Source organism: Nicotiana tabacum, chromosome 22, assembly GCF_000715075.1.
Source record: "Nicotiana tabacum cultivar K326 chromosome 22, ASM71507v2, whole genome shotgun sequence".
NCBI classification, from domain to species: Eukaryota; Viridiplantae; Streptophyta; class Magnoliopsida; order Solanales; family Solanaceae; genus Nicotiana; species Nicotiana tabacum.
Window position 1 is genome coordinate 56,319,414 of NC_134101.1, and position 23,202 is coordinate 56,342,615.

General features: G+C 34.5%; 3 protein-coding genes across 9 annotated transcripts; 1 reads left to right on the forward strand and 2 right to left on the reverse strand.

Moving 5' to 3' along the window:
* The first annotated feature begins 302 nt into the window (after positions 1-302).
* LOC107764546 (E3 ubiquitin-protein ligase RHF2A-like) lies at positions 303-6,850 on the forward strand. Of its 6 annotated transcripts, XR_012704791.1 has the most exons (10): positions 303-466; positions 1,186-1,317; positions 1,397-1,443; positions 2,559-2,621; positions 2,717-2,825; positions 2,917-3,317; positions 3,672-3,779; positions 3,893-4,232; positions 6,069-6,140; positions 6,510-6,720. XR_012704791.1 is itself a non-coding variant. In XM_075243011.1 (9 exons), exons 2-8 carry the CDS (start codon positions 1,186-1,188, stop codon positions 4,197-4,199), a joined length of 1,167 nt encoding a protein of 388 aa, XP_075099112.1. In that variant the 5' UTR covers positions 303-466; the 3' UTR covers positions 4,200-4,232; positions 6,510-6,850. The 6 variants fall into 6 exon arrangements, 2 of the variants coding, with proteins under 2 accessions (XP_075099112.1, XP_075099113.1); XR_012704793.1 differs by having other exon boundaries at positions 3,672-3,819; positions 3,893-6,140; positions 6,510-6,850; XR_012704792.1 differs by lacking the exon at positions 6,069-6,140 and having other exon boundaries at positions 3,672-3,819; positions 6,510-6,850.
* Positions 6,851-7,309: 459 nt separating this feature from the next.
* LOC107819564 (DNA-directed RNA polymerase II subunit 4) lies at positions 7,310-12,534 on the reverse strand. 2 transcript variants are annotated; one of them, XM_075243013.1, is made up of 6 exons: positions 12,379-12,534; positions 10,626-10,734; positions 9,007-9,084; positions 8,851-8,884; positions 8,676-8,744; positions 7,310-7,660 (listed from the first exon to the last, which is right to left on the reverse strand). In XM_075243013.1, exons 1-6 carry the CDS (start codon positions 12,425-12,427, stop codon positions 7,583-7,585), a joined length of 417 nt encoding a protein of 138 aa, XP_075099114.1. In that variant the 5' UTR covers positions 12,428-12,534; the 3' UTR covers positions 7,310-7,582. The 2 variants fall into 2 exon arrangements, with proteins under 2 accessions (XP_075099114.1, XP_075099115.1); XM_075243014.1 differs by lacking the exon at positions 12,379-12,534 and adding an exon at positions 11,051-11,189.
* A 2,158-nt stretch (positions 12,535-14,692) lies between these two features.
* Positions 14,693-19,518, reverse strand: LOC107815809 (succinate dehydrogenase subunit 6, mitochondrial). Its single transcript, XM_016641445.2, has 3 exons — positions 19,223-19,518; positions 16,769-16,871; positions 14,693-15,080 (listed from the first exon to the last, which is right to left on the reverse strand). Exons 1-3 carry the CDS (start codon positions 19,415-19,417, stop codon positions 14,932-14,934), a joined length of 447 nt encoding a protein of 148 aa, XP_016496931.1. The 5' UTR covers positions 19,418-19,518; the 3' UTR covers positions 14,693-14,931.
* Between the last annotated feature and the right edge of the window lie 3,684 nt (positions 19,519-23,202).

The following is a 23,202-nucleotide window of genomic DNA, read 5'->3' on the forward strand; positions in this document are numbered from 1 at the left end:
AAAATGTCACTATATAAAATTTAAAATATTAGAGTATTATTTGGCCCAAGAAAGTGTGAAATGAAGAAATAAATGATATTCGATTATGTGAACCATAGCGTGGTAAGACAGATATTCACACGCAAGTACAGTTGCATCACTAAAAATTGTGTTTTTTAAGCTTTGGACCATAGAACTATAATATGCCACGTGCGTATTTGAATGTGCTCATTTGTCGCTCATTCCATTTGAGGTAAAAAATTAAATAATAATTCACTCGCTTGCAAAACTATTGTGGGCTCAGTCATCACGCCAAAAAAGTAGAAATAAATATATAAATAACCATAATTCATAGGGGAAAGTTCAAAGTCTTCTTCTTCCTTGCCCTTCCACTCTTTTCCTTTATGTGGTTCTCTCTTAAAACCCCAAATCCCTCTTATCAACTTATGCTTTGATCTGTGTCTTATTTAACTGAAGCTGCTTTGAGGTAATTTATTATTACTCGCATGGTTTTGTGAATTCGTTCAATTTTAATTACTGGGTATCCGAAATTGAGTTTCTTTTACTTATTGGAGGACTGACTAGTTATTTTGTTTTTTGTTTTCCCCTTCTTGTAGTTCAAATTATTGAGTATTTGCGTGACTCAGATGTGACCTTACAGTATTATTGTTTTGGTTGGTTATAGAGTGGTTTCGGGAATAAGGGATAATTAAGTGAAATTTTTGAATTTGTTATATGGTGATTATTTTTTATATTGAACATGGTGATAGATTGTGGTGGGATTTGGGGAAGGAAGCTCTTTTCAGTGTTGGGTTTGAGATGTTATCCTCAACTTTGTTTAACAAAGGTGGAAATTTTGGGGTTTAGTCCCCTCTTTGTTTTTCTCTGAGCTTCTGTTGGAAGTATATTAATCAATTAGTATGAAATTTATAATCGGGGACTAGCCAAGTGGAAAACTGGAAAAACAGATATTGGTATCGATGCCATATTAAACCAAACGAGCGAGACATTGTATTGTCTCTAATCTCTATGTAGCATTTGATTCTCACCAGTGTAAGTAAAAGCAGGTAAGGTGATCATTTGGTGTTAAGGGCTTTCTTTAGGTTTTTCTCCCGTTGCATATGAGATTAGTAAGTCAGAATGCTTGTTGCCTTTTTGCTTGCTTTGTTAAAGTGGAGTAATGTTTAAGGTTTTATCTTTTGACAGATGGAGGACGGCAAGATGTCTGAGGATATTTTGACTTCAGCTGCGGCATTTGTTGAAGGTGGAATTCAGGATGCCTGCGATGATGCTTGCAGCATATGCCTTGAAGCATTTTGTGACAGTGATCCTTCTACGGTACGTAGTTCACATTATCCCGTGTTACTGTGAACAGAATTGGATTTATAATGAAGTAATATAATTTTTCAACTTGCAGGTGACTGGTTGCAAGCATGAGTTCCATCTTCAATGTATTCTTGAGTGGTGATCTAAATATTCCCTATTAATTTGATATCTCATGTCTAAACTGTTCTTTCACTCATCTCTAGGATGCATAGTGCTTTTTTATGACTTCCCAAAAAGGTGACATTTTGCGGACATTGATGGCTGCCTAAGGGCCTTTATTGTTCCTCTAATGTTATAAAGATGAGTTGTGGGCTTTCTTGCTGAAAATTAGAATGCTCTATGAAGTGCCTCTGGTGGGAACACACAAACTAGATGTAGAGTATTTTGACAATGTTAAAGATCCAAATACTGCAATTAAGAATGTCATTGGGCTTTCTCAATTAAAAAAATGACTTGGGGCTTTTGGAGTTTGTCTTTTCTTGTGATATATTCCTTTGTTGCCCAACTTTTGGGTTCCATGGTTTTCTTGGAGGATTATATGCTCCTACTTGAGCAGTTTACTTGAAGATGTAAGAGAAAGGCGGTCATTATGATTTCAGCATTGTGATTCTTTCTGATTAATAAGATACACATAAATAAACGATGCTTGATGTTGCTCACTGATTGTATAGATGATGTGGAATGTATTCACAATTGATGACTGAGAAAAGGGTGTGACATCCATAGTTTTTATCCATGATTTTTGGCGTTTCATCTTATCTATTAAGCTTTTGTACCCAACTTCCTGCAAAGGAGGCCCAAAGAGCAGGAGGGGGTTTGTTATTACCGTTGGTTCCTTCTTGTGCCTGTTTAGGACGATAAAAGAGTGAGCAAAATAATGATAAATGACTTCTTGATGCACCAAATATCTCCTATTTACCATTGTTTCAACCAAATTCATTTGGAAGGTTAAACTTAAGTGGCATTGATCAATTGAATCATGATTGTATCCGCTATTTCTGATATTAAAATTAGAAAAAGGTAAAATTGGAGCATTTGATTTTCTCTTCTTCTTTTTTTTTTTTTAAATTTAAATTGTTGGAACAAAGTTTTATTCCTTCAAATTTGTATTTGTCATGGAAGATTATCAGTTGATAGATTATGAATTTTTGGATCTTTGGTTGTATATGCTGCAAATACTGAGACTAAAGGCACGCATAGAGCTTAATTTGAAAGCACTAATATCCTGAATAATTTTAATGTATGTGCTGTAGGTGTCAGCGAAGCTCCCAGTGCCCCATGTGTTGGCAGGCTCTCAGCTTGAAAGACCCTAACAGGTTCGGTCTTATTCTCAAATCAGCCACTTGTTTATCAGTTTGTGATCTTTCTTAGTCCTCCTTCAATGCTATTGATAAATGTGCTTCTCTTTCAGCCAGGAATTGTTGGATGCAGTAGAGCACGAGAGAAACATCAGGATGAATCCTCCTAGAAACACCACAATCTTTCACCATCCAACTCTAGGAGATTTTGAATTACAGCATGTTAGCATTTCTGAAGTCCGCGAAAGTTTTTTCTTCTTATAAGCTGTTGATGATCCATTTTGTGACATAATCTTGTATGTTTCTTTCACAGTTACCTGTAAGTGCAACTGATTCTGAACTTGAAGAGCGTATCATTCAGCACTTAGCTGCTGCCGCTGCCATGGGAAGGACACGCCACCTTGCCAGAAGGGAAGGTCAGCGAGGTAGGTCATCAGGTCAAGGTCGTCCCCATTTTCTGGTGTTTTCAACTCATCCAAATGCTCCTCCTCCTGCTGCTGCTGCTGCTGCTGCTTCATCTTCTACTCAAAGGGGTGGGGGTGGACCCACTCCTGCAGCCTTGGTTTCTGGTCAGGATTCTCCAATTGTTGCTGTTGGAGAAGGTTCTGGACAACTAGTCTCTCAACCATCTTCTTTTCAAGCTGATCAGGTTTCTGCCTCTGGGTCAGGATCAAATGCTGCTGTTAACCAACTTGGGACTTCGTCAAACAATAGGTGTGTTTATTTGTCAAGCTTGGTTGAGAGTTTTGATGGTTCCTCTTTTCTTTTGTTCTATGTGAGTTACATAATTATAGTCATGGGAATGGATCCTCCAAAACTAAAATGAGTTTGCAATAATTACCAAGAGAAAGCCGGCACCCTCACCCTTTCTAGATAGGGGCACAACAAAAAGGCCTTCTCGTGGATTCTTCTTAATTCCCGATCACCATGAATGAAGAGTTGGTGAACAAGATGCATAACATATCTTAAATCTTGAATTTTAGGGGGGGGGTAAAGGGCAAAGAGCAAAAGACAAATAAGGCCGATATATTCTTTTATTTTGCTTATTATTGAGTTATGGTATTGTAGGAGGACTCCTTTTCAATCTTCTCCTAACCATCAAGACAGAGCCGGACCATCAGATTTTCAGTCTTTTTCAGAATCTATAAAGTCTCGACTTAGTGCAATGTCAATGAGGTATCTGGAAACTCTAATATCATCTCTTATAACTGTTCAGGTAACTTCTGAAACATCAGAAAATGTTATTTGTTTGTAAGCCCTATTTACTTGTTTTTATCGTTGTTTTTTAGATACAAAGAATCTTTAACAAAGAGTTCAAGGGGTTGGAAGGAGAAGTTTTTCTCTCGCAACAGTTCGACGTCAGACCATGGTCTGGAATCTAGGAATGAAACCAGTGCAGCTGTTGCCACTGTATCACACCTGATGGAGCATCTGGAAACCACAGACAGCAGAGCCAGTTCTGCTGAATCAAATATATTGGAGGAGACTTTACCTATTGGACGTGCTGAGCAGCATATACCTGAGATTGATGATACCCATTCTTTAAATGAGGATAATAGGCAAGCCCCATGTGCTGCAAGTTCTGGTTCAAACTAAGTTCTGAATGAATCTGAGCATTTTCTCTTAAAGGTAACTTGTCTTCTGTATCCAATTCATTTTAGTCTCTCCACCCTACTCCAAACACTCCACCACCAAAAAAAGTTAAAAGAAAGAAAAGAGAAACCTAGAACAAAACAAAAGGGGAGAAAGAACTTTAGAGAAAGAGAAGTTTTCTCCATGAATATTACATGCTGATGGCTTTTGTAGTCCCCAGTGACTTTAGGGCGCTTAGCACCTAGTGCTGCTAGATATGATGATAGGATCTGCCTATTGTATGTCAAGTGTATACTGATTGACACAGAAAAGCCTTGTTGTGTCGAGCAAGTTGGTATAGCAGCATAGCATTGAGCATATTGACTGACCTTAATTGTTACGTGGCTTCTGCTGCTACCTGGAATATCCACATGACTAGAAGGTATCTCTATTATGAGATGTATATTTTGGTCAGTGTCAGTCTTAAAGAAACCATTGCTATTTTGAGGATAAACTTCTATCCTTATCTTGTAAATTCCAGATGCACCACCAGAACTTGTATTTTTGGTATATAAAAGTGCATTGGGAGGCTTGGAACACATGCTAGAGTTCTTGGACTCTCATATGTAAATTGTAAAGTCTTAGAATTCCCCAATCACTTTTGTAACATGCTATTACCTTGTTGGTGCTACGAAATTAATAAAAAAAATTCTGCCTATAAAAAATATGGAGAGAGACCTTCAATTAACAAGAATTTGATGTATGGTGTCTGAAGAGTGAAGAGGATGGTAGATGATATTATAATCAATCTGGTACCAGTGTGAAACCTTACAATCGAGTTTATTTCTATGGGGATATGAGTTGTAGGCTCGTGGTCCCACCCCAAAAATGTTCTGAAAAAGAAATTAAAGTTGGTTTATGTAATACAGTTGCTTTAGCTAAATGTTTTTTGCTTTCCAGGAGCCGTTTTTTCCCTTTACATTTTTCTTTATTATGTTTTGAGTTTTTCATCTATGGTGGTGATGACATGACCTGACTATCAATGGAGTAGTATGGGTTTTGAAGTAGCTTACATGGTGTGAGCCCTCATCTTTCACCAGTTGGTTAGGGATCAAATCTTACCTTGTCCTCTATGGGTTCTCAGAACCTTGTTGTGGATGTAGCCTCTTGAGAAAAGCCCTTCTGCTTTTACGAGTATGGTCTAGAATGGTCTTCTTTATATTCATTTTTTCCTGTTAAAGGCCTTCAAAATTGCTGCTGGGTGATAAATAAGTAGACAATCCAATGATGTGATCACTGTTCTTCAGCAGTAGTGGGGTTCTCTTTGGACCTTTTTTACCCCGAATGGCCTAGAGTGGTTAGAAAATTGAGCTTGTATATTATATCATGAGTATAGTAAATTTAAAAGAGAAAAGAAAAAAAGAAGGCGGGGCAGGAAAGGTTTCTTAATGAGTTGTTTAGTAGCAATTTGCATGTTCGATGCATATGACTGTTTCCTCTAGAATGATTTATATGCTTTTCAATCTAACACGCAGTTACAATCTTATGGGGGAATTTAGCGATCTTCTTCTCGCTCTCTGCCCCCTTGAACAAATCTGTGCTCTTTGCCCTTGTGACAACTTTACTATGTGTCTTAAATTTGTTTATCTACGGACATCCTTTCAGAATTTGAATTACTGCTCTTCCCTTGTCCGTAGGTTCTGCAATTCACTGCCTAATATTGGTTAATTAACTTTGTGGAAGATTCCATTTTTATATCATGGATATTTTGAACTTCTAAGAAGCTTTGGTTAAACTATATCGCTTATATGCTAGGAATTGTAGTAGTGTGCAGAACTGCTCCTGATGGTTTCTTTGAAAGTTCTTACTTTCGTTGTGAATTGTTGTGACCAGACAGTTCTCGGATAAGTTGACAAGGCACTGATAAATGCTAAAGCTAAAATCTTGTGATCACAGCTTACAAAGGTTGGTTAGTTTCACAATCATGAAGAACTTGTCAAACATTTCCATCTATGCGGATATTATGTTCTGACCAATATCAAGCCATGTTTGAAGTGGTCTTACTAACACCATAGACAAAGAAGTTTTTGGTGTCTTCCTATGACTTCCTTTTAGCACTATACAGTACAAACCTGAATTCTTCTAATCAGCTAGCTGAAGGAAGCTTATATTATCTGCATTTTTCTTGCAGTTCCTTACATGCTAACATAATTTTTGTTTTTTTATTTTGTGTGGATAAACAACGTTATCTTTTTTTTTTTTATTGTGTGGATAAACAACACTATCTGTCTATTACAATGAATTTTATATGGTTTTTCTCTCTTCATCTATCAGGTGAAACACCAATGATATATGGTTTGCATCTTATTGGATCTGTGGTAAATCCTAATACTTTGAAGTGCAACACTGAATGTAGCCTGCTTCAATAAAATAGGAGGGATAGATGTCATCATTTGGTCCAAGCCGTATATATGTATGATAATATAGATGTAAATCGGCCCATTCTAGATAGTGCTGATGAATACAACTGTTTTCTTTAATCTTACATGAACCCTCCTTTGTAATCTTCAAATTGTTGGACAGTTACTTGACCAAATCTTTTTTGGATCCAGTAGCACTGCAAGTTCACTTTTAACACAGTTTTGAGTTAACGTTTATGTATATTTTGATTAATATTTTTCGAGCTGCCTTCTGTAATGTTTAGATGTATGACTTGTGAGTTGTGATCACACAAGGAGCCTTCCTATCTTTGTACGCACTAGAACTTTATCTTGTAGAAGCTTTTTATGATTTCATCTTTTTTCTTGCTAAGTTTTTTATCTAGAGTTTTGTGTATTGGCTTGCAAGTGATTACACAAAAAGGCAGATAAAACGGGTGGCAAATCAAGTGGTGTTTACTCTTACTTTTTCTTTTGTTATTTTGAAGGGCAAGATGAACATATATAATGCTCTGTGTTTTTCCAATACGCAGTTACTTGATGGAGTTTGACTTACGCAACTTGTTCTAGATGCCTTCCAAGATATCTGAAAGGACCTAGTATGTTAATGTTCCAATAAGCTTTTTGTATGTTGATTGGGTGATCAATAGCGACGCCAACATGTATAGCACAACCAATGTGCTCAACAATAGAAAGGAGAGAATTTTAGAAGCACACTTTAATTTGTCTCACACAAAAACAAAAACAGAGAACCTTGTATAGTTTAATGTAAATAACAACGGGTTGGTCTCTGAAACCACAGGATTGTTCTAAAACCAGCTTCCAAAAGAATAAAATGTCCAGAGAGAACAGAGTCGTTTGGTCTTTTCTCTCTTCATCTATCAGCTATAAAATTTCAACAGAATGCCAGAGCGCCATTTGCAATACACACCTGGTCGCCAAAAGTACAGACATAGAAGCTAAATGAGACTACTCGAATTTCTTAATTAGAGAGAGGTCAGTCAGCATTTTCTCGATTGCTTCCTCGTCAAGTGCGCGTCCCCTATTCTGTAAACACAGGAAGGATGTCCGTTAGCCCGAGTTTGATAAAGAGAAATAAGAAGATTTACTGCTAGATAACAATTGAGGAAAATGAAAAAATTTTGGATTTGACTCTGAACCAAAGCTCATTTTTCTAAAGATCCTTCAGCCTTCTGGTGAACCAATATTAGGACCGCACACAGGACGTACAAGCAGCTCTAAATAAGGTTGATGCTATGCCTCAAACACCAAATAATACACAGTGAAACTAACAGATCAGAATTTCAAAACCAGCCACAAAATGTAAAAACTCTTGAACGTTAATCCCTTAGTAAGACAATCAAAAGCCCCCTTATTGGTGTAGAAATTGTTTAAGCCCATCTCAAGCACTTTGGTTGTGTTCTTTAAGTTGATAAAATTCTGAAATTACTACAACTCTAGATATCTGCAATCCTATAATTCTTATGTTAGAATCTGGAGTTTTCTATCAGATGAATTACTACAGAACAGCACCAAATGTGGTGAGAAACCAGACATTATTTTCACACAAGCCAGAAGTGCATGCAGTTGAAAGCTAGGCAATGAAATACACCAAGGAAACCACTCCCAAAATGTTTAAGACGTGAAACGCAGATTTATAGTGATTTGACATGGCTTCATAACACTTCCAAGTCCTTGTCGTGATCCTTTTTTCTTAAACTTCACACATCTCATGTCAAATACTAATTCATATATTTTTAACTAGTTATTAACCCAAAAAACACATTACGTTGACAAGCTGTCTGGCTTAAATAAACATGATGACAAATTTGAATCAGCAGGTCATTATTTCTAGCTCAATTATCTGTCATGCTTGGTCATGGTGATTTGAGTTTTAAACAATGATCCTGGGCTTCACTCTTCAGAAAAACTAAAGGCAATAGTTCAGAAATAGACTGGGTAACAAAACCAGGCAGTGGAGGGGTAGAGAGAAAGAGTATTGTTTTATCTTGAAAGATTGACTAAATATCTACTAACATTGAATGAAATGACACGTGAGTACCTTGATGGATGGGACCATGGCAATACCTTCCTCAACAGTCTCTGGGCAAAGATTCCCCAGAACACAGAGCTGCACAACATTCAAACTTATAAACTATAAACTAGAGTTTCCGTGAAGATATAACAGAAGTACGAGGATAAAGTAATTCCAAAAAATTAAAAAGACAGATACTTACCTCGAATTCAGCAAGTGGATACCTACTAAGGATCCTGAATTGAGGTTAAGATTTACATTCTATGAAAGGACTGGTTCTTGTATTTTCACAAATGCATGAATGTCAAAAAGAGATATACTGAAGTTTTTTCACGATAAGCCACAGGTAGGAGGATACTCTCGAGCTTGTCTAACAGCATCAGGGTTCTTGTACCGACTGAAACGCTTCACATATTGCAGTGACTTTTCAAATACCCTAGACGACAAAGGTAACCAATTAACCAAACTTGAGAATGTAATAGCTAAGCACATATTATCTCTCCACACATATTTAGACGTCGAAAGCGTAAACCACTTCATTAGATTCTTGCCTCCTTTCTAAAAGGGGGGGAGAGAGAGAGAGAGACAGAGAGAGCATATTTCAACCAGGGCCGGCTGGAGCCTAAGGCCACTAAGGCAATGGCCTTAGGCCCCCAAAATACTTCCCCAAAATTTATAAATAATATTAAATTATGCACTATTGATAGAATTTTTAAATCATTTGGTTAAATAGTTATAGCTAAAAGTTTTACACATCTTAAATTGTTGTTACTAGCTGTTTCATGTCTTTAATTCGTCCCAACTTAAATTGATCTTCTTACAATGTTAGTTTAGAACAACTTTTCTTAATTCTTTGAGTGCCTTTGTAGACATTTTTCAAGCTACATTGATAAGTAACTATTAAAATTCGTCCTTAACATTGAATGAATCTTGAAATATAGTAGTTACTACAGTATCATTTGTTTCAACTTATATTTAGAATTAAAAGTGCTAAGAGAAACTGTATAAGTAGAAGAATACTCTAATTGGCAAACTCAATCAGGTAAAAAGTGTTAATTCAATTACCGTTACAATTACTATATCAGTTGCCTCGATTGAAAAAGTTTTTCAAAACTAAATCAATAAAGTTCAACATGATAACACAAGAGAGATTAAACAAATTGGTTAGACATTGACAATAATTAAAACTGATTATAACTTCTTTAGATTTCGATAAATTATACTCCCTCCGTTTCAAATTAGACGAGGTACTTTCCTTTTTAGTCTGTTCCAAAATAAATGACACATTTCTAAATTTGGAAATAATTCAACTTTAAACTTTTCATTTTACCCATGTTACCCTTAATGAGAAACTTTTATAACCACAAAAATGTCATGACCCCACAAAACTTTTATCCTTATGCCTTTAAGACCACAAGTTTCAAAAGTCTTCTTTTTTTCTTAAACTCTGTGCCGAGTCAAACTACCTCATCAAAATTGAAAGGGAGGGAGTACGAGAAAAAAAAATTAAAAATTTTAAGGCCTCACTTTTTATTTTCGCTTTAGGCCCCATATTATGTCGAGCCGCCCCTGATTTCAACATCAGGGTAGCATAGTTTCCCTTAAGAAAATCTCATTGCATTTTGCCGTAAATATGAACATGAAAATTCCACAAAGTGGTTGTTAACAGTGATATGAAGGAGGACATTTACAACTTGTCACAGACACATTGTGAAAGGAGCAGATTACCCATTTTCTTATGAACTAATACTTTTACTGATGTGATGTGTGGATAGAACCGATACAAGAGGTATATCCGTATACCAAAAGAGTAAAGAACCTAAACCAAAAAATGATTCTCTAGGAATCTCAGCCAAGCACAGAATACCAACTATTTCATATCAGATAATCCAGTTTGCATTTTAAAGAATCTACTGAAGCATGGCAAAGTCTGAGCATTTACTGACATATCCTGGGCATCTAGATTTATACACATACTGTGAAATCTGATTCGTTGGATCTTCAGACATCTGTTGAAGCTGCTCGTACTTGTGTTCAAGAATCAACGCGACTTCACAATTCATTAGACATTTGGCCTTCAAAAACTCTGAAACCAAAGTAACAATTTTTTTATTGAACTTCATCAACAGATATGCTGTTTGTATGCTTACGAGCAGGAGAAAGACTACAGACTTTACACGATTTATAACATGAATAGTTGGAGTAAAGCTGGAGGGATGAGGGGTGGGGTGGGGGGTGAAGGGCCAATATTCTTCTCAATGATTGGCTAACAAAGGGTGGGGGCACACAATTAACCACCTCCATCCAGCTTCGCAGAATGAAAATGTGAGCGGAGAAATTGTCTTTTAGCTTATAACTATTGGATTTAATATGGAAATGGATTCAGAAAATTATCTTCATACTTAGCAGAGTATCTTCATGTCAACTCAATCTCTTTCCGTTCACGTGATCCACATAACTGCTCAAGGAGTGATTTCCCAAGTTCTCCTCCTCACCCCTCTTCTGCTTTCAGGGCCCAAATAATGCCTCCAGAGAATTTGGCATTACCTAGCCATGGCCAAAGGATTCAGCACAAGTTCCATTCACCACGGATGAGAATCTTCAACATCCTCTCCCATTTCTTTGCACAAGACTGACAAGCATTCCTCTTTGCTTCCTAAAATTCTCATCCGTAAATATGGCACTCCAAGTAGCTGTCAAATTAGAAAAATTGACCTCCTTCAGAACCGTACTGCCTCACACTGTCTGGGTAGGATTCAGTATACTGGTATAGAAAGACCAACGTAAAAGACTGGCTAATCCACCTAAAGGAGTGCCTCCCCTCCTCTTGATCTTGTATTCCTCCTAAATTTCACATTTCTCAAAGAAAAAGACGAATGCAGTACACTAATATAATTTCCTCCACTTCATGCCTCAAAAATAGGATCTATTCCCCGAACAGATAATTTCATCACCAAACTTACAGAAAACAATTTCAGAGAGTAACTAACCAAGTAGGTAATGCTTTTAAAAGGCTCATCAGAATATGGATGCTAAGTAGTTTAAATTAGGCATATAGTGAAGCTAGCATTTTGAAGTGATTATTAATGATCAGCATCTATGTAAAAAAAGCAGCCTGTTTCTTTTGCCAAATAAAAACAAATTGTAATATCAAGCATTTTCTCATGAACATTTAAACCAATATTAAGAATCACATGCACCATATAGTAACCTCAGCCAAATAACTATTGTATTAGAAAATATCCTAGACGCAGCACCAAAAGAAGAGGGGAAAAATCAATTAAAATGCTATATAATCCATAATAAGAAAAAAAAAATTGGGGGGGGGGGGGGGGGGGACAAATAGCTTGCTGATAAGACTCGATTCCCCTTTGCATTTATGATTAAAATTGGAAAAACAATCTGCTTTTATGAGTAAAATTGAGAAAAAAGTTTTTTTTTTTTTTTTTTTTTAAAAAAACAACCTTTTTGGGCTGCATCAAGAAATCGACAATAAGCTATCAAAATCCAGGGTAAGCTACCTAAAACCAGAAGTGATTATTGCATAACGTACAAATTTAAATAGAAGAAATAAATTTTCGAGACAAAAAACATAAAACTGCAACTCTAAATTCAAATAGAAAACAAAAGAACTATATAAGTATTAAAACTCAATTTTGCAGATAGTTAGGCAGTTCATATTACAATGATACCGATTTATAAAGTGCGTTAGAGGAGGGTGATTATTTACCATCACCGATTTTGAGCTCAGCGGCATTTTCTTCTTCTTCTCCTGACATCTTTCAGACAAGATAACCTACTAGAAAAAGCAGCGAATCGAAGGAGCTAGCCTACTTTTAAAAGGCAAAATTCGAGAATTTGAAATTTAGCTTTATGTCCTCGAAAGTTCTGAAAATACTAGAAACGCCACAGAAGAAATCCTTCTTCTACGAATACTCCCTTGAGAATTAAAAATTCTATTGTCACTACAAAGATATCACGTGTCTTATTCAGTGATCTCCGGTGTTAGTTTTTACTTTTTATTGATCTGTGAAAAATGATTGTATAAGGAATATAGGGTGTGTTTGGTATAAAGGAAAATGTTTTCTTGGAAAATAAATAGTAATTTTATTCATTTTTCGGTGTTTGGTACGCAAATTAAGAAAAATAACTTATCAAGAGTATTCATAAATAATTTAGATACAATAAACATGAAGTCATAAACTTTCGAACCAACAACCTTTCGAACCCACAAATTTCATAAACTTCCGAACCGCTAAACTTTCGAAACCGCGAAATTTCGAACCCGTAAACTTTATAATTTCTAAACCCGTAAACTTCCAAACATATAAACCTCCGAACTCATAACTTTGGAACTTGTAAAACTTCGAACCTGTAAATCGAAAGATGAAAAAACTAAAACTGAAAATATATAAAAAAAAATATTTTTTTTTCCGGAGGGTGCAGAAAAACAAAAAAACAGAAATTTGAAATAATAAAAAAAAAACTTTTTTTTTGTGAGGGGGTGGGGGCAGTGGGGTTGGGGATGGGGGTGCGTGGTGCAGAAAAAAAAACAGAAATTTAAAAATTACAAAAAAAAAAAAGTAAAAAAAAACTTATTTTATGCGGGGTGGGGGGCAGTGGGGTGGGTGGTGCAGAAAAATAAAAAAATAGAAATTTAAAATTATAAAAAAAAGTAATTTTTTTTCCGGGGGTGTAGGGTGGGTGGTGACGGAAAAAAAACTGAAATTTGAAAAGAAAAAAAAAACCTTTTTGGAGAGAGTGATGGGGTTAGGTGGGTGGATGTGAGGGTGTGGGGTGGGTGGGTGAGGGTGGGAAGGTTGAAAAGGAGTTTTGAAAAATGTTTTCCTCTCCTGATAAGGAAAATATTTGTTTCCTCCAATTGAAGGAAAATGAGTTCATAAAGAAAATATTTTTCAAAATATTTAAGACAACCAAACATGAAAAAATTAAAAAATATTTTACGGAAAATATTTTCCTTCGTACCAAACACACCCATAATCAACTACAAAAACAAATCTTCTGATATTTTCAAGAGGTATGATGTAATTAAAAAAAGCACACAATGAAACTAGTAATTTCCCAACTACATGCTTAATTAACTTTAATTGGCTTCCTGTCATATAGTCAACAAGAATTTCAATTATGAAAATACGTGCGTGGAAAGAAAAATGTGTAAAGAAATAAAAGAAAATCATTTTAGGATTCATTTCATTAAGAGGTGATCTAATTAATTTGGCCAAAAGAATGGCTGAGGACTGGCTCAAGTGATACTGTTAATGTTATAGATTGTTTCCGATTAGCGTGAAAGATGCATTGGTTATAAAATTAAATTAACTTGTTTGTGTTACTGCCAAGATATTCCTTGTTTACGTTAGTTTATACTAGTGCGAATGCGAATTCAGTTTATGACTTATGAGGCATTGTAAATTTTGAAGAAAAGAAAAATGTTGTGTAAATTGAAATGGATTAAAAGAAATGTTCTACGAAATAAGATTTTTTATGTCTTGGAACCGTTTTGCATGTACATATTTCTTCCAAAACAGCCTAATGAGCTTTCAAATTCATGTAAAAACTTGAGTCAAGGGAAGCTCAACTTATTATTTAAAGGTGTGATGATAATTAATTTAAAGTACTTATTACAATTTTGGGGTATAACCAATTTTGCTAATGAGCTTTGTTATTTTCAACGAAATTTTGTTATCTTCAAGTTTCTTATTTTCTTTTGCTTTCTTTATTTGGTGTTTGAATTGCTTCTACTCTGCTAATGTGATGGAAATCTCTTCATAACTGCTGAACTAATAGAAGATCGCACTATTTGTTAAGTGCAGATGATTTGTTCCTAAAGAAAGGAACACACAATCAACAAGAATGACAACAAACCTTCTTTCTTTCATATTCTAATTATGCTTCTCTTGGAAAAAAGACTCTAGTGTTCAAACCAAACTATTAATCAAAATTTTGGACATAATGCGGCTGTTCATATGCTCAAATTTCCAAGTAGGAAAGAAATGAACTCTAACTTTGTAAACATATTGATCATCTTTTGAAAGAAAACTGCTAAAAGTTGCATTTCCACTAGAACAATTCAGTAGAGAAAGATAAACAGACAATTCCAAAGTCGAACACCGCTTGGATACAAAAATCCAAGTCACTTCCTATAATTTGAACAGAGCGACTGATTATTATTCCTGAAAACAGAAGTTCATTGACATTTAACACCAAAGCCAAACTTAAAACTGTCCTTTGATCTGGGATGAGAGGCGACAATTAAGACTGTTCTTCAACCTTCAACCTTGTTCTGCCACCATTCCATGAATTTCACCTGGGCAGCCATGGTGTCCAGCCTATATAGCTGCAACCAGTGGCTGGCAACTTCCTGTCCAAATGTCCAGCCAAAGACAGCTCCAGCTCCAAAAGACAGTGCGGTACCTACAAAAAAGAACATCAATAAGCACTAAAATCATTCGTCTTAATCAGTCCATGGCTCTACCAAAACCTTGGTTTTAAGCAATAATCTTGGGTTTTTTTTTAAGATAGTAAATCTTGGTCGTAAACAAAACTAATACAGTGAAAGCCTGTTCTGTTTCGTGTTCTCCACAAAATTATGGTGAAATCTGGAATATGTTTAACTAAAAGTAGCAAAGACGTCAAATCAGGTTTTTGAATTCCAAACTAGGAGACACTGAGTATAGAACCTGAACTGTATCAACTTTGAGGGGGGGAAATGGTAACGATTAAAATAGTCCAAACACTTTAACAATTAAGTAAACAGAAGTGTTTCTCTCTAACAGCTTAAACTTTTAGATGAGATGGTCACACAGTTTAACAATTCTCTTATAAAATGAAATTATATAACAGTCGGTCTGTGCAAGATTTTGTTACTTTCAGACCTTTGGACACAATTGAAAATAAGCGGCATCCAATATTTCCTTACTGTGTATCATCTGAACATGGACAAAGATGCAAGAAGAAATCAATCGAGTAAGATTGAAAATTGCCACATCAGTGGAAAATAGTCTTACAGACGCCAACTATAGAAGACCACGGAACAGATTTGAACATGTTAACATGTCAGTTTTAGCTCACAAGTATGCAGTCAGAGGTAGTACGCACAGAGAGAGAATCATAAAGTGTATAGGTCTTCTTATGGAACACACACACTGGGAAGATTACAAACGGAAGCTGAAGAAGGATAGGACTGCGAGGATGAAGCCTTATGTGAATTAGGACACATAGAGTTTCACTAGATAATGCAGCAATGGTTCGAAATTATATTGCTTCTTTCCGGCTTAATTCATATCTGAAACAGAGGGAAAATAGTGGGCTTTTAAGGGTTTTATGGTGATATAGCAACAGAGAATTTCTGAGATCTAAAGAGAACTGACATTTAAGTCCTTCTAGGCACTTGTTCTGAATGTCTGACATATTACTGTGAAAAACCCCGAGTATTCAACCAAAAATCTTAAGGCGACTGGTGGATTGAACTAAGTCATTTAAACTCTTCTGGATTCCCTTTTATCCCCGATATGAGGCTCTATATAACTGAACAACCCTTATGCATGTGTAACCAGATTTTGGAATTCAAATGTGAAATTTAATGCAAACTTACAAGTATGATAATCTCAATAACCCTTATGCACGTGTAACCAGATTTTGGAGTTCACCTGTGAAATTTAATACAAACTCACGAGAATAACAATAGACTTGCCAACAATTGGCTCTGATACCATGCGTACAAGACAAGGCACACCTATTTATACATGTTAAACACATAAACATATGATATTGTCCGATATGGACAATATCTACCATAAAGTTATGACGTCAAATAATCTTTAATTCTAAAATTTTGATATTAAAACTTTACACACTAACATAAACAATACTACAAAAATACTTAACCTCTTTGAAAAGACATTTTTGACTATCGTGTGGCAAAGCTTCTCGTAAAAGCACATTTGCCAAAACATTTATGAAAATAGTTAGAATCCTAGATAACTTATTCCTGGAGCCTCTGGTTCTTAAAAGACTTAAGTGCTTAAATATTTATGCAATGCATTCGTAAAAACATGACAGCAATGTGGGTGGGAGTGGAGCAGGGATCAAGTACAACATACCATGCAAACTCCTGGAGTACTTCCAAGCAACACCTGCAGTTGAAACAGCTCCGATTATGCCTCCTACAGCACTGATCTTTGCTGCTTCCCTAGCAGTCCTCAGCTGGAAAGAAGAGTAGAAAATAGCACATCAACTTGAATTGGTTAAAGGGAAAAAAATAGAGGAATGGTTCCTGACAAACAGAAAGAAAACAGAAACAGTAGGATCATCAGAGGGAAGAAAGGCAAATTTATGCAACTTCATTTGTTGGCAAATTCCTGAGACGAGGGTCTATTGGAAACAGCCTCTCTATCTCCACAAGGTAGGGGTAAGGTCTGCGGAGACAGTACCCTCCCCAGACCCTACTATGTGGGATTATACTGGGTATGTTGTTGTTGTTCTTATTCATGGTTCCATACCCTCCTGCTCACAGTGACAGACTGACCAATAAGCAGTTAACATGCACAAAAAGAGAGAGAGAGAGAGAGAGAGAGAGAGAGAGAGCAAATGTTAAATTCTCATTCCAAAACTTGTGGTAATGCATCACAACTAGTTTAAAGACGGTGCCCAGTAGCTCAGACCGGATATAGAGACGAACGAGGACTAAAGCAGCTAAACTGAGGTAGGTGGACAACTTCTCTTCTTTTTCCTTCGTTGGTGCTGGTTTGTGAGAGGATATGAGAATTAACAGATTTTGGGGTAACCTCCCGAAGCATACGGACAGAAATTTTAAGAAGTGGTAATTGCCCTTTGTATGCCCACTTCTCTTTCTCATTTCCCCTCTCCCTGACTTCTCTCATACTCTTCGGAAGAGGGAAACAAAGAGACAAACAAAGAACTGTTTCAAAATTCTTCTCTTTGTTTGCATTAATTGAAGAAAAGAAAAGAAAATGAAACAGAGGTAGTTATACCTCAGCAACCTAAAACTATATTTGAACAGGATAGAAAAAGGTAAAATTTTATGTTTCTCCACCAATAAGTCAAACTGGTGTCCTTATTAGTAACTTTTTTCTCATAACTATATGTATCTTTATCAGCTGCAAATGCTCAAAAGAGTTATAAGGAAACATGGAAGGAGCCTGATAATGTTCTATTCTCCATGGCTGGGCTACTCTTCTTGTCTTTTACCCAGCTTCCGAATTTGAAGCATCAGCAAAAAGGGCCAGGCAAGAGTGATGGTGTCCAAGAGAAAGGGGTGCTGGGTTTTTGCAGTGGTGTAGGGCGTGATTATTGAGAGATAAAAGAAGATTCACTTTAAAATAAGAAAAAGAAGAGAATGGCAGAAAAACCATGGCTATTTGAAAAATTAGGAAGACGGTGAACGGACTTCTCTTTTATTGTAATCTTTTAGCAGGGAGCTTGGGATGGGCCCAAGTAAAGGCCAGCTAGTATCCTATAGTGCGCTCACTTTCTTTTGGTATCTTTCGCTTGGAACCTAATCCGCGAAATGGATACAAAAAAGGTGGCAAGTTTTTTCTCAATCGAGAGTCATTTCCCTTAGTGACTAACGAATGGAATCAACCAGATCTTTACTTAAGTTGTTTTTTGTTGCTCTCTTTTGTTCCAACAAATGTCGTATCTTGCTTCTCTTGTGCCCTCTCTTTAACCAGCAAAACTCTATATTTCATGGAAAAAAGCCTTTTCTATACACGCTCAATTTCAGGTGAGAACACAATATGCCATGTGAGAATCAAAGGTTTAATAGGCACATATGTGACCCTACAGTTCATGTGTCTAAATGATAAAAGGTGTCAAGTATAAGGGGCTGTTGATGTATTCAGCCCCTGGAGAATCCATTCCAGGTATAAATTCATCAACTATAAAAACAAGCTAAATTAGTAGGTGACTGCAAGAAATAGAACATTTTTAAATAAAAGCTTTAGCGATTGAGAAATGCAGCAAAACCAAATGATTCTCCAGGAGGCCACTCAATTGAAGAGGATCTCTGAAGAGATAACTTACGCCAACTTCAGCTAGCACTAGGAAAAAATGCATTCAAGGTTGCAACAGATGCATGCCAGCGGTGAATCAACTTAAAAACCAAATTACAGAGAAAGCAGAAAGTGTATATTGAAAGAATTAAGCACAAAATAACCCGTTACAAACTAGAGAACTAAAATGACATATTCAAAATTGAATTAAACACCCAAACTAGTTACGATCACAAAAGCAGCCAACCAAATTGTAATATCGCAGAAAAGGTGCACAACTAGTGTCCAATCGGGAATCAAACAGCTTGTACCAATTAACCAAATCAACCGAAGATTATCCAAAATAAAATCAAAACACAAATTAAACAAAGAGAGAAAAAGCAAAAAGCATAAGGATCAATAGAGACGAATCAAAGAGAATACAGATGGATAAACGCCTAAATATATATGTATTACTCAAAATCCATTGAAATGTAAGCAGATGAGCTGATCTGAAAGCACACAAAAAAGGGAAGAAGAAGAAGAAGATGAAAAGGGAAATACAGTGGGTCCGTGAACAGGGTCAGAAGCAATGAACTCTTCGACATCAGATTCGGACCAAGATGGGAGTGGCTTGTCACGCTTAATGAACCTGGAGTAGTTGTCCAAAAAGGAAAATCGTTCGCCCCAAAACTCCTTGTATCCTTCCCAGTGTTTCCTGAAGAAGGATTGCGATGAAGATGATGAGTCCTCGCTCATGTTAATCAACGGTTAATTCAATGATTATAGAGTTGTTCTGCTTCCTCTCCTCTTCTAAAAAAGTGGTCCAATTTCGGGATTCTAGAACTAGGCCTAGGTTGGTGTGATGAAATGATGTAGTAGTGATAGTGATTGTTCAATCGCAACCCGACCCGACCCGACTCCTATACGAGGAAAATGGTTCGCGGGGGGAATGGCTCGGGCGGGGCTCGGGCTACTCTCTGGTGATACTTAGACATATTTTGTGGCATAAAGCCAAATATTAATATGAGGTATTTTTTTAAAATATAATTTCTATCTTAATTTAATATTTTTTTAAATGAAAAAAGAAGAATTAACCTATATACTTGACATACTAATATCTTAAAATTTAAAATATATATATATATATATATATATATATATATATATATATATGTATGTCGACTTTTAAATAAGTCTGTTGCGGCGTGCAACTATTGTGAAAAATGGGGCCTTCAAAAATTGGGGGCCTAAAGCATTTGCCTTAGTGCCGGCCCTGCTTTAATTATTGGATTTTACTTTTTCTTTTAGTTGTTCACTTTTGACTTTTCGCTTCTTAGAAAAATAAATAAATAAATATTTTATAATTTTATCCATAATAATAATAATAATAACATTTCAAAAAATCTTTAAAAATAATTTAAGAAATAAGTAGTTAATGATAAGGGTAAAACAAACAAAAAATATTGTCTATTTCTTGATTTGCTAAAATACACAAATAAACGTAAAAATATATTTTTAATAATAGTGGACAACTAAAAGTAAACGGAGGAAGTACAAATTAAGTACAAAAAACTGTCCGCGTGTACTCATTCACAAATTTGTCCATTAAAAAATTAAACATCATACTTTTATGATATACAATATGTGAATGATATACACATACATACCTGCTGATTGTAACTTTTTAAGTAAGTAATTACTTTCTACGTAGTATTTTTTGTCTCGCTAGCACTCTAAAGTTTGCAAAAATTTCATTAATCGTTAGATCACATTTTTGGGTGTTTTTCTAATGTTTAAATAATTGGATAAACTTTGTCGAAAATTGGTTTTTCAGAAATTTAGAACAAATTATTATCTATATAACTTTCAAGCAAGACTAAGAAAATCAAGTGTAACGTAAACATTCATCGAAACTCGCTCTTTTAATTTTCTAGAAAGAGACTTCACCTGTTTTGAGTTCAAATAGTTGATAAACTTCTTTTCAAAATTTAAAAACAAATAGTTTCCAAATACTGAGTCAAGCTCTTTGGAAAAAAGACTAAAAAGAAGGAAGTGTAACGGAAAATGGAACGAGGAAGTAGTTTTATTTAGAATCCATTCGAAGGGGCGTACATATGATTTCTTGTAAGCTGTAATAGATGAACAATCCAATATAATAACATTATATACTACAAAAATATAATTCAAGTCATATTAATAAAGTAACTACTATAACTCTGCTCAACGAGTTTTTATTTACTCTTTTGGAATGGACTCATAATATTCTAATTAAAAATAATACTTAATACTTCTTTTTGTATGTAAGTACCAAAAATGCCTCTTTTGCAAATAAGTCTTGATCAATTTCATCCCCCCAAAAAAGATGCAAGTTAACTTACAATAGAAATAGTTGCAAGCGGAACACAAAATTGAGGTTAGAATTAGAACCCACGATACTTCACAATAATTTTAGGCGCTTAACCATAAGAGATGCGCCTTTCAATGTGATGAGAAGTCTCATTTTAATATATTTAATAGTTATTTCATTTTTGTATACTAATCAAATATATATATATATATATATATATATATAGCAAATTTTTCAAACAAACGGTGTCGGATAACACCGCTTAAGCTAAGATGGCTCCGCTCCTATCCATTCGCACATCCATATAAAATACACACTTACTAAACATCTTTTGGCACTAGTAATGTGGTAGTATGACCATCTAATTTGTAGTTTATTTCCAAATAATCTTCCCAGTCATATAAAATCAGGATACCTGAATTTTATCTATAATTTATATAATAAAATCCTTAAAATATCTTTTCATATTAAAATAATTGAAATTTATTTTCCACAGTATTAAACTCATAAAAATGTTTTTAAGTAAATTTTTCTTATTATAACAATAAAATCATTAAACATTAATCATTATAACGATAATTTATTTATCAAGGTAAACATTACCATTACAATGAGAATTTTTTTGTGTAAGTATTGTTATATTGTGTAAAATTTGGACAATTTGGAGCACAAAACATCTCGCGTTCATGCAGGATCCGAGGAAGGCATCTCAAGGAGATATGATATAAGTAGTCTACTCTAATGAAAGTATCAGTTACTTATTTTATGACTCGAACCCATAACCTAAGTCACACAATAAATTGACATGACTTAGTACTAAGGTGAAAAGACAAAATGTATGTTGAGGAAATACTTTAGATTCTAGGTTGGTCCAAGACTACCCTTCATTGTATAAAGTTTAGTCAACAATAATTACATGGCTTTATTATTATATTTATACTTACTTAATGTAATAAAAATAATTTTATACTTTTGTTATTGTGAATAAAATTTAAAGAATTTGGTGTTTTAATTTTTTTTTAGTAGTACAAAATCTATATTATATTAAAAGTACGAAGGCCTTTAGCGAAATATCGTTCGCCTTTTTTATCCTTTAAAAATAGAACTAACACTGGATAAAATAGTCATTTGATTATTTTTTTAATATTTAGAAATAGTCATTTAATTAATTCCCTAACATTTAGGAGTTTGTATAATAAATTCTTTCCTTATTTGAACTGTATTAAATATTCTGACATTTAAAACTTTAAAATCATTAATATTTTACCTTATATAAATTTTACACTTAAATTATATATAAATAATAAATAAAATAAATAAAGGAGAGAATAAGAACATTAAAGAAAGAGGAAGTACGTTTGGCTTTGGATAATATGGAAGTTTCTTTAAATTTCTTTAAAACTTGTTTACGTTCTGATTTCTTTGAAGCTCTTCTATATTAGAATACTTACAATATATAGAAGACTAATCCACTAATAATAGTATTCTATATTATATTAGTTTTCAAAGCTTTTAAATTAGTAATTACAATTGTTTGGAATATTGAGCATAAATTAATAACAAACTCCAAAATTATCAATTATTCCAACAAGATAGTTTATGAGATCTTTTAATTTTTTTAGATAGTATTAAATTTAGCTAAATATAATCGAGTTTTTTGACTATAATTATGTCTTTTAAAAGGGCATTTTAATTGTAGACTTTATTTATGGTATAAAGTGATTCTTAAATTTTTGAGATTTACAAAGAATTATCATTTCTTTTTTCCGTGGATGATTTTTCACCTAATCGACTTTTTATTATTTGAAATTTTTTTGTTATCGAATAAAAATATAATTGCAATTAAATACTTAAAAATTGATATGAGCTAGCTAATTAGTATTATTTAAATACTAATCTCACTTGAAAAATAATACTTCCAAACTAAATACACACTTCCCGTTCTAACTTCTGTCATTCTTTGAAATGTATTTTAAGTTGAATTATTTGACTGGTGATTGAGTATTTTCACGGAGCAGATTCATTTATTATTAGTTATATACGACCAATATTTATTATTTTTAAGAACTTATATTTTTATTTTATATCTCAAAGATAAATTTTAAATAAATTTTTTATTGAGTTAGTACTAGTATCATCAAAAGTCACATGCATGGAAGCGTGGGGATTTTGTACTCCCTTTTTATGGGTGAGT

Bases quoted from the DNA above. Each gene is read 5' to 3' on its own strand.
- LOC107815809 (XM_016641445.2), bottom strand. From the start codon at position 19,417: ATGAGCGAGGACTCATCATCTTCATCGCAATCCTTCTTCAGGAAACAC. The intron at 16,872-19,222 runs GTATTTCCCTTT...TCTTCTTTCCAG, and splicing joins ACCCTGTTCACGGACCCACT to CTGAGGACTGCTAGGGAAGC. The intron at 15,081-16,768 runs GTATGTTGTACT...TCTTTTTTGTAG, and splicing joins GTACTCCAGGAGTTTGCATG to GTACCGCACTGTCTTTTGGA.
- LOC107764546 (XM_075243011.1), top strand. From the start codon at position 1,186: ATGGAGGACGGCAAGATGTCTGAGGATATTTTGACTTCAGCTGCGGCA. The intron at 2,826-2,916 runs GTTAGCATTTCT...TTTCTTTCACAG, and splicing joins GAGATTTTGAATTACAGCAT to TTACCTGTAAGTGCAACTGA. The intron at 3,318-3,671 runs GTGTGTTTATTT...ATGGTATTGTAG, and splicing joins GGGACTTCGTCAAACAATAG to GAGGACTCCTTTTCAATCTT.
- LOC107819564 (XM_075243013.1), bottom strand. From the start codon at position 12,427: ATGTCAGGAGAAGAAGAAGAAAATGCCGCTGAGCTCAAAATCGGTGAT. The intron at 10,735-12,378 runs GTAAATAATCAC...CTTTGGTTTCAG, and splicing joins TGAGCTCAAAATCGGTGATG to AGTTTTTGAAGGCCAAATGT. The intron at 9,085-10,625 runs GTATGTGTATAA...TTTGTCGTCTAG, and splicing joins CCAACGAATCAGATTTCACA to GGTATTTGAAAAGTCACTGC.